The sequence below is a fragment of the Montipora foliosa genome, chromosome 2 (genome assembly GCF_036669935.1).
Source record: "Montipora foliosa isolate CH-2021 chromosome 2, ASM3666993v2, whole genome shotgun sequence".
Classification (NCBI taxonomy): domain Eukaryota; kingdom Metazoa; phylum Cnidaria; class Anthozoa; order Scleractinia; family Acroporidae; genus Montipora; species Montipora foliosa.
The window spans coordinates 49,109,522-49,119,521 of record NC_090870.1 but is presented as its reverse complement, the minus strand read 5'-3'; the positions used below and the strand labels follow the sequence as shown (position 1 = coordinate 49,119,521).

The 10,000-nt window shown below is 38.1% G+C and overlaps 3 protein-coding genes across 3 annotated transcripts in view; 2 read left to right on the top strand and 1 right to left on the bottom strand.

Annotated features, from left to right (window-relative positions):
* Positions 1-3,703, bottom strand: part of LOC137993415 (negative elongation factor B-like) — a 10,314-nt gene extending 6,611 nt beyond the window's left edge. The window contains exon 1 of the mRNA XM_068839252.1: positions 2,681-3,703. Coding sequence (XP_068695353.1) covers positions 2,681-3,555 — 875 coding nt within the window. The 5' untranslated portion in view covers positions 3,556-3,703. The remainder of the gene's footprint in view (positions 1-2,680) is intronic.
* An 82-nt stretch (positions 3,704-3,785) lies between these two features.
* On the top strand, positions 3,786-4,259 carry LOC137991766 (protein UXT homolog). Its single transcript, XM_068836800.1, has one exon. The coding sequence runs from the start codon at positions 3,786-3,788 to the stop codon at positions 4,257-4,259; it is 474 nt and encodes a 157-aa protein (XP_068692901.1).
* A 2,011-nt stretch (positions 4,260-6,270) lies between these two features.
* The window catches only part of LOC137993414 (uncharacterized), a 14,919-nt gene continuing 11,189 nt past the window's right edge, over positions 6,271-10,000 (top strand). The window contains exons 1-2 of the mRNA XM_068839251.1: positions 6,271-6,673; positions 9,138-9,354. Coding sequence (XP_068695352.1) covers positions 6,474-6,673; positions 9,138-9,354 — 417 coding nt within the window. The 5' untranslated portion in view covers positions 6,271-6,473. The remainder of the gene's footprint in view (positions 6,674-9,137; positions 9,355-10,000) is intronic.

Here is a 10,000-nt window from a genome sequence, read left to right as displayed (position 1 = left end):
AGCTGTTATTTTCGGGTTTTTGAAGTTGAATTATTTCATCCGATTATGTCCAGCTTGAGGAATTAAGTTTTAAATTCCCACATGTTGCATGGAATGATCTGAGCTGTTTTTTAGGCAAGACAATCAGCGACACTTTCAATCTGCCGCCAGTGATAATTAAACATTTCAGTCGAAGTTCAGTTTGTTGCATGCTCTCCAAGCCAATTTCAAGCATTTGTTTGCTTATCGTGAGCGAAATGACAGTGAATCCAAAGGAAAAGTATGTTATAAAATTTGTGTTTTGTGCAACCCTGTTGATATTTAATTTTCGATTCTCTTGACATCCAAAACGAGCAAGCAGAATTGCGACCATAATTGACCATACATCTTTTGATGATTTTGATGATAAAGTTTAAATTCAGCTTTTGTCACGATGGGAAAGACGCGGTAGTATTCGGAATTCCAGTTTTTTGATATTACAACGCCAACTTTTGAACGAGGCCCCTTTTTACTCTGATAAATTACATGTCCGTGGTCATTTTGCTAGATTGTGACTGGGTTTGTGCCTGGGGAACGCATTGGAAACTCGTGTATTTTTTTCAGAACAAGTGAATAAGATCGTGACGTTATTTTTCTACATGCTGAAGGATAATGAAGATAATATTTTTTTCGCGGGCCAAGAACATTGAAAGCTTGCTTAGAGTCGACATGAATATTGCGTACAAAGGCTCCGTTAGCGGAATTGTTCATTTCTTCCAGACATAAATCACTTTCTCAAGTTCTTTTCAAGTTTATGCATATTCCAAAGTCCATCTTTCTTGACGCTCGATTCTTGAGCCTCGATTCTCGCGTCTCGAAACTCGAACGTCTCAACCTTTGCAACGCGAAAATCGAGTTTCGAGGATCGAGTCGAGACTGTCAACTTACCTTTGAGCGGTACTGTATATCACTGAGAGACCAAAATAGAAATTAAATGTCACTGGCAGCAAGCTGTTTCTGACAAGCCTGTATAACATCTTCCTTTACAAGTGTCACAAATATATTACTGTATAATTTGTCGTCATTACAAGTAACCTTTAAATTCCTGTAAAAGTCTAGTCTGACCACTGAAAATTTAATTATGATCATGTAAGCTTGTTTGTCTTATGTAGTCATTTGTAACTACTATGCCTCAACTGCATTCTGCCAGTCTTTGTTAGAAGATCAGAGACCATCAGAGTTTCAATATCAAGTATGCATCACCTTTAAAGCAGACGACTTGCAGTATGAAGTCAAAACATTTTCAATCTTCGTGTGGAGTGCTCACATCATGTATAACAAACAAGAACTCTCAACTACTGTTGTTTTTCAACATGGTGAATGAGCACAAACCTGTTTACAACAGTAAATATTTTGTTTTGAGAGAGAAATGTGACTTAATACTTGAACTAGGCTCGTACTGAATGTACAGTACTGTGCAAAAAGAATGCAAACGAATTTCAACGAAATTCGCTTATTGTTCTCTCGAAATTTCAAGTGTAGCCACCCTTGAACTGGCAACGCGATAGCAGAAAAAGTCATTGAAATCGGCAGTTCAGTTCTGTCTGAAAAAATCACATCACCGTCAAGAGCAAAAAATTGCTCGTGTAGCTGTGGCTTAAAACGAAATTTCGTAGTGTTGGTTAGCGTTTCACATTTTAATGAATGAATGGAATCAAGAACTGTACTCTTCTCTCAACCTTGAGTGTAAACACGACAAATAACATCATAGCCATGGCCATTTTTACATACCAAACCTAACAATTCTTCTTGGTTTTTACGTCACGCAAGTACCACGCAAAGAAAAAATAAAATCACTTACCATTCAACAAATTAAGTCAAGAAATTGAGATGTTGTAGGAGGGTAATCAATCATGAGCGTGTCAAAGTTTTAGGGCTGCGCGATAATCCAAAATCGAGTTATTTGGCAATAGACACTTCTCTTAATATATTGGTTATTCAGAACTCGAAAACACATGGGGAATCGACATTTTCGTGACATATTTCTTAGAAGCAATCCAGATGTCACGCATTGACTGAATTAGCTCCGAAAAAGGATTGTAAAAACGCTTCCTTTACCATGACTAATCTGCCCGCTTAAATAATTTTATCAAACGCTATCTTCTCTACGTAAGCGACAACCACCCTCCATTGTTTTTAATTTTGGTCTCTTGCAAGAATCGGCTCACGTATATAAGCGACCTGTTCTTGTTGCGACCACTCTCACAAATTCCCGGCTTGGTCACTTATGAGGGCTTTGACTAGCCTTTTTCAAACGTTAACTTGTAAAAGGCAAATACTCGCTGCGAACTTTCAATAAGCACTCTCGAAATTTCGCTATGTCAGGACGAAATTACGCTTTGTCAAGACAAAATTTCGCTATGTCAGGACGAAATTTCGCTATGTTACAACGAAATTTCGCTCGAATATTTGCGCGGCCGTTGCCAATTTTCATTTTGATTGAAACAATAGGCGTTTCGAAATTTCGACGAAGTTCGAATGAAAATTCGTTTTGCCCAATATTTTATTATATTTCGTCGAAAAGTAGCGAAAAGTGCCGAAAAGCGCGAAATTTAATTGCATTCTTTTTGCACAGTACTGTATGAACTGTATGTGTCTGACCTTCTGCATGTAAATATTCTGAATAAATTACAAAGAACATAAATTACAAAGAACATCTCACCCAAGAACTTGTTCTTCACTGTGCTTGGCATGATCTAGAAAACCCTGAAGCTCTTTTGTTCGCTTTCCTTCAATCACTTTTTCCCGAATGCAAGCATCCAGACACCAAGTAAATTTATGACATGGATCAATATCCTTGATGTCTTTAATTTCGAGATCATGGACAGCCATAAGAAGTTCTGATCTCAAAGTACAATAGTGTACTTCCTTTGTTCTGAGAAACAATGTTCTGAGAAACTGCAGAACAAGATTGTAAAGTTCCAAAGACTTCCCAATCATTTTTGCTAAGCTCTGAACAACAGAATTTTGTCTCCTTGTTTTGGATGGCACTGAAAAGAAAGTGTGTGAGTTGACAGGTTCTGTGGAAAAGAGGATGTTGTATTTTGCCTCTACATACTGGTTCAACAATGGGCCCACAGCATCACCAAACAGAGAATGATGTTTCACCCAGATCTGTCTTTTAACTTCAATAGGACAATCCTCATATAACGTTGGATCGATTGCAAGTTGTTCAAGGCATTCCTCGGGAACTTTTGGAAGATATTTCATAACTTCCATGACGACAGGTCGAAGATGTGGCACGTGGATAAAAGGAAAGCTCTGATCAAGAAGAGCTTGAAGCTTTCCCACCTCCAAATTTTTCAGTAGTTCTAACAATTTCTCCCTCAAGTTGTCCATGACAAACTTGTTGAATTCCAACCTACGTACATCATGAAGGTCCAAAAAGGGCAGAGCAGGTTGCAAAGAAGGCAGCATGATGCTATTTTCGTGTTGAAAGTTCTCAATGAAGTTGACAACCTCGAAATCTTGAGTGTTGCGAAGTCCATTCAAAATAAACTCTGTTCCAGGTAATCCTGCTTGATCGAAGCCAGCCATTTTGGCCAGTGAAGTGTTATGTTAAATTTTTGATAAAACAATGACGATCTGGTTCTAAAATACTGCTGTTAAACATTGATTTTCCTTCACGAATTTTCTCGCCATTTTGGCGGACATCGGCCGAAGCCGAATGCGCATGGTCCCAGTCAAGACCGCAAGGAATGCAGGGATATTTATATCGCCATCTTTGTTTCTTCCCATAGTTCTTTGCAAGTCATGAACACAACAAAATGGCGGATGGATTTGACTTGGAGGAAAAAGTAAAAAAGTATGAAGAATTTGTCAATGACAAGTTGAGAAAAGACCTGGAGATGGTGCGGAAAAATCAAGAAGAAATAAACGCTAAAATTTCGGAATACCTCCAGTTGAAAAGCTTTATTGAGAACGTTAAAAGCTCCGAGGTGTCGCGTTGTGGGAAAGAACTGAAGACTCAAGTCGATCTTGGATGTAATTTTTACTGCCAGGCACGCATAACAGATCCGTCAAAAGTATTGGTTTCAGTAGGTTATGGATTCTATGTAGAATTTACTTTGGACGAGGCTCTAGTATTCATCGAGAAAAAATGTAACCAGTTGACTACGTACAGTTCGAAATTGGGACATGACTCGGCGCGAATTAAGGCGAACATAAAACTTGTCATGGAAGGACTGAGAGAGTTGCAAGACCTTGCTCCAGTGAAGAAATCTCCGATATCTGTGTGGTGAGGAAAGTTGCAGTTGAAAAGATGAAACTCACTAAGTAGGGCGCTATACCCCGACATTCCATTAGACAAGTGTCAGGCAGGCTTGTTTTTGCACTTAATTTCACTCCAGTTTCCAGAAAAAAAATCATGCTTGTATTTTTATTCGGAGTTTTTTCTTATACTTTCTGTCTGGTGTTTACAGGGTGAAATGAAGTTGTTTTGAATTTGTCATAATTATTCAGTCTACGAAATACCACTTTAAAAGAGTTATAACAGTTATTTTGTCGATTGCAAACCACAAAATGTAAACACGAAAAACAGAGAGGTAATAATATTATTATGTTATCATCAAGACCCTTTAGTAGTGCTAATCTTAGTGTAATTAGGCCTAAAATGATGTCTAGGCCCCAGCTTAGCATGAGCCTAGGGGGTAGGGTTAGGGTTAGAATTTAGGGTTACTGTTGCCTTATTCTGCCCAGGTTCCCAACTCCCACCTCCCAAGAACATTTTTGAATGTTTTGGGTTTTGTTTTGCAAGCTCCTTGCAAACACCATCACAAACACCATGTCACAAACTTATTTGGTTGAAAAAAAAATGTCAATTTTTTTGCCTATGAATCTCAGCAGTCTGAGGTTTTCCATTACAAAAAGGAGATGTGTTCATACACATGGGCTAATTTCATCGAACGGTTTCGATTTTATCTTTTTTGTTGCGTGACAATGAAAGAAAACAATCTATGCATTATCATATCTGCTGCCACTTTCCAAGCCAGTCAATTAAAAACTTAAGTGTGTTTTTTCCAGGGAACCTTTGAGTTAAAAATGAGGTCTTTCAAATCTCTTCTGCATCATTTTTTTACACAATTTGAGTGAATCCAGATCAAAAGGGTCAGCAAAGTGTATTTCTTAAGGGCTGTCAACTCTCCCGGATAATCAGGGAGACTCCAGATTTTTGACCGAATCTCCCAATCTCAGGATTACAATCTGAAATCTCCCGATTAACAGCCGAATTTTATCATTTCAAGTGAGTCAACTTTCAGTAACAATAAAATTTCAAATACCTTTTTGTTTTTTGAACATCAATAACAATAAAGTCCAAATGCTCATTTTCCTCATAAACTCTGTTAAGCCATTCTTGCAAGCATTTGATGGATTGTAATTTCAGCAATAATGTGATTGGTCCAAAATAAGCCAATTAAATGCCAATGACATCTTTTTCGTGCATTTTTTGACTTTTGCCTAGGTTGTGTGACATCATACTTTCTTTTCGCATTAAAGACGCAATGTGACGTCATTTATCAAGCGTTATGACGTCATCTATAATTCCATTCCTATCATTTCTCAATATTTGAAGAGTTTGGGGGTTGACAGCCCTGCAACTTCATACGAGATACGTCGTTTTGAAACCAATCAAATAATAATGGCTGGTGGACAAACAAAAGGAACTAATGAGAAATCTTTTGCTTTCATCCACCAACATGGTAGTGATGATGTAACATGAAAACCACCTATATGAAAACTTGAAAACATTCATCTGACGTTTTCAAGTTTGCACTTAACTTTCTCTTTGCAATTCGTCCCCAAAACCAGGTAAAGATAGTCTGTGAATTATGGGCAACCCTAAAACCAGGAATCCGGAATCCGGAATCCGGAATGACAGTACAATACAGAGAGTAAAACCTATCCTAAACATTCATAAAAGCTAACCTTAGGCCTAATTAGACCTAAACAAACGTTTTTAGGCCTACTTAGGCCTAAGGTTAGCTTTTATGAATGTTTAGGATAGTTTTTACTCTCTGTATTGTACTGTGATTTCCGGATTCCGGATTTTAGGGTTGCCTGTGAATTATAAAAAAAGCATTTAAATTTAAGGGAATCAGTTTTGTCAGTCATAATTTTGTGACTGGCTCGAGATGAGCAGCGTTTGGATTTCCAACTGGTGTCTTTAATAGTAAATGTAGTGTGACAGTGTTCCTGTGACACATGTACGGTATTTTGTTGTGGTCGTGTTAAGGTAGGGGCCTGAAAACGAGTATAGAAGTTCATGTTTTTATAGCACGAAGGCAGCATCAAGTGCACTGGTGCATTCCCGCAATAATAATGAAAGTTCGGACTGTTTCATAAGAGGGATGGCATTTCCATAAACATTGTGATTTAAAGATGACAACATTTTAACATTTGTTTGACCTTGAAATCGAACCCGCGGGACATCCCAGCGAAAACTATAGACGATCACGATGCTACGAATACGTTGCTCTCTTGTATCCTCCTACAAATGTTTTTCAAAGGCAACCCTTCGAAGATCGAAGCTCTCCTGTGCATCTCACACCCAAAAACGACATGTACATGAGGAAACCAAGATCAAAATCCCAGATTTTTCACAGGAGTTCAAGGGAATGGATCCATCTTTTCCTTGCCTGACTGAACAGGCTTCTCGGTAAGGCCACGTAAAATTACAATTGAAAACGTTTTTTTTTTTTAATGATGAGTTGAGTGTAGCCTCACTAAAGCAAATTAATTGACAATGCTTATTTTTTTACAGCAACTTTCACGAATAATTTTTTTTTTTTTAAAGTCAGTGAAAACAATGTCAGTAAGTGATTCTTACACGGGTAAATTTGATTAGCAATGATGACGATGCTCAGTTCGTCATGCGGGACGGGTGAAATTGGCAATGACGATGTTCTTTCATGCATTGTCATTAAATTTGCCAAGTAATATTTTAAAACGACTTCTTTTGTTTGGTGGTTATCACATAAATTAATGCATGTGAAAAGTGAACGTTGCTACAATGTACAGCTGGTCTGAACTCGGGATACTGAAAGAAGAGTGACTGGGCAGAAAGTATATTTATTAGGTGCCTCAGGTGGGAGATTTGAAAACACTGAAACCCAGTCCATGGACTACCCCGATGGACTACCCAAATGGACTACCTCAAAAACACTATTTCAAGTGAGTGCCATCGGTCGTAAGCATCTTCACGATAATTAGTGCTAAGCCTAAACACCCATTTGAACGGGCGTTGGTCAACAACATTTAAGTCTAAGCACCCAGTTTAAAAAGGTTAGATTGCGATAATTGTTGTGATGGCCGATTACTTTATGTAAGTGAAGTGAGACCGATACAATTCCTGAATTTAGTCACACATGGTCGTGCAGACAAAAATAAACAAGGCACATGCAATGTAAGTAGATAATCAATTCAGTTCTTTCAGTGGTACTCCTTTGAAATAGCATTTTGAGTTAGTCTATTTTATAGTAGTCCATCTGAGTAGTCCATCGGGGTAGTCCATGGACTGGGGATCAGTGTTTTCAACTCTCTCGCCTCTGGCAGCCCTAGTACAGTGCATGGTTGATCCAGGAGCACAGTACCTTAACCAGAAGGAATCTATTTAGACTTCGGAGGAAAATCGCAGTACTCAGGGACACTGAGGTATCCATAACCTGGAGCCTACAACCTCAATACTAGGGGAGCTTTCCTTTTGCATGGAAAGGTATTCCTTTTCCCCCGAAATATTTCCATTTGATTTACTACCTACTCAATCAGATTTTCTGTACAAAGGAAAGCACCTTAGGTATAATGTAACAGCCTTTTTACACTGATCAAGCTATTTTTAGACAAGTTCTCTTAAATAAGATTTGGCTTGCTCGAGTGACCAATTTCTCAATCCCATGGGTAGTAATTCCTTATACAAGACTTGTTATTAGCTGGAAAGGTCTGGACTGTGAAATTGCCTTTCCACAAATACAATGAAGTTGTACATTCCTAATCATAAGCACTTGCTGGGGAAAACTGAAACTCAGCCCACATACCATCACAGAGTACAAGGATGATGATGATGATGATGATGATGATGAACGATTACGCCAGCTTGACTTCTGAGTTTTTCTGAGCAGACCCCTAGTCATCATTGATAAATACATCTTTCCTCTTAGGTTAAAGAAGGTTGACATTCACCACATTTCCACTATGGAAAAACAATCATCTCCAGTGTGTTAATCATTAATTTACCCTGCGCTCTCCACCAAATGGTGCCCTTCTTATGCCTTCCTCGTATCCAGTGGACACCAAGCACGGTTGTCTCAAATTAACTAAGTTGGAGGAGTGTGTAACAATTAAAATGGTGCTGGCTCCCCATTTATTTTTGCCTTAAGTAAATTAGTTGTTGGAAATGGATATTTAAGCAATAGAGGACGTTTTCCGTGTTTCCATAGCCTCATCTAAAAATGAGGGGGAGTTCGAGAATTCGAGATGCAGTCGAGGGTTAAATGCATAGCTGTTGAGAATTCTCACAACTCCCTCGAGTGTTTAGATGAATCCATGGAAACACGGAAAAAAAGATAATTAAAAGATAATTTGACAAAAGAAAAATGCTGGTTTTTTGAAGTCTTGATTGAAACAGATTTTCTTGATACACGCTCTTATTTCCTACTGGCCAATCAAAACGTGGGTCTGACAACACATAACCAATCAAAATTCATGTGATGTCAAAATCGTGTTTCCTCTCATCTAAACACAGCTATTGACTAATGAGGGTGCCCGTACTATCCTGATTATGTTATTGCTCCTAATTCATTGAGATTAAGATTAGGATTCAGATTAAGACTGAGATTAGGATAAATAACGTTTTAGGCCAAATTAGACCTAAACGATATTTAATCTCAAATCCAACCTTTGTCGGTTAGTATTCAGTGTATGGTGGGGTCATACATGGTGTTTTGGTGCTTCGTTTCGGTGTTTCAAATGGTTTCACTGTTTTGTTTATTAATAATGTCCATTGCCCACAGCATTTAAGAACTCTGATGAAACATGGAACTTCTTGAAATATTAATGACCAGAACTCATAATGCCAAGAAAATATAAGTAATTTGACTGAGCAGTCTTCTTGTTGTTTAATATAGATCTAGCGTCTTTGGTGTGGATCCAGTGTACTCTAAAGTCAATTCAGGTTACAAGACATTTTTGTATGACAGACAATTTGAATTCAAATACAATGGTGGAGTGATACCACAGCTTGAAGTGGCATATGAAACTTGGGGTGAGCTGAATGAAGCAAAGGACAATGTGGTTCTCTTGTGCAGTGGTTTGTCTGCATCATCACATGCCAGAAGCCACTCAGTAAGTGCACAAGATTCCAAGGAGGGATTGTCTCTTGCATAATAGTTCTTAAGTTGATATCTTACATTTCTAAATAATATTACCAGTATTGATAGCTTTTGTCGTGACTTTGTCATTGTCTGAACAATCACCAGATGGGTGTCTTATTAAAATCAAGTTGGATTTCCTAAGCTACATCTCTGATTGTGGGTTCTTTGTGTGGGGCATATTCTGGTTTAACAAGTTGATAAAGTGTTAAAATGTAAGGCACATGTCAAAATATCTTGCAACCATACACATGTAACAGTCCAATCAGAAATTTATGATATGTAGTGTAATTTTTGGAGAGCAAATGTAAATTTTATTGGTTGGAAAAAAGGGTTGACGAAGTGTTGAGAGCACTCTGCATTCCACCACTGCAGCCCAGGTTGGATTACTGGAATCAATTTCATATTTGGTTGAGATTGTTGGTTCTCTACTCTGCTTTGAGAAGTTTTTCTCTTGGTACTCTGCTTTTCCCCTCTCATGAGAAAAGCACATTTTGTTTGATCTGTTTAATTAATTTTCGTTGATTTGGTTTGATTATTTTACAGTTTCCTTAAAGGGGAGTGAGCGCATGTTGTTAACCCTCACAGCTAATATGGCCAGTACTGGTAACACTCTGTTT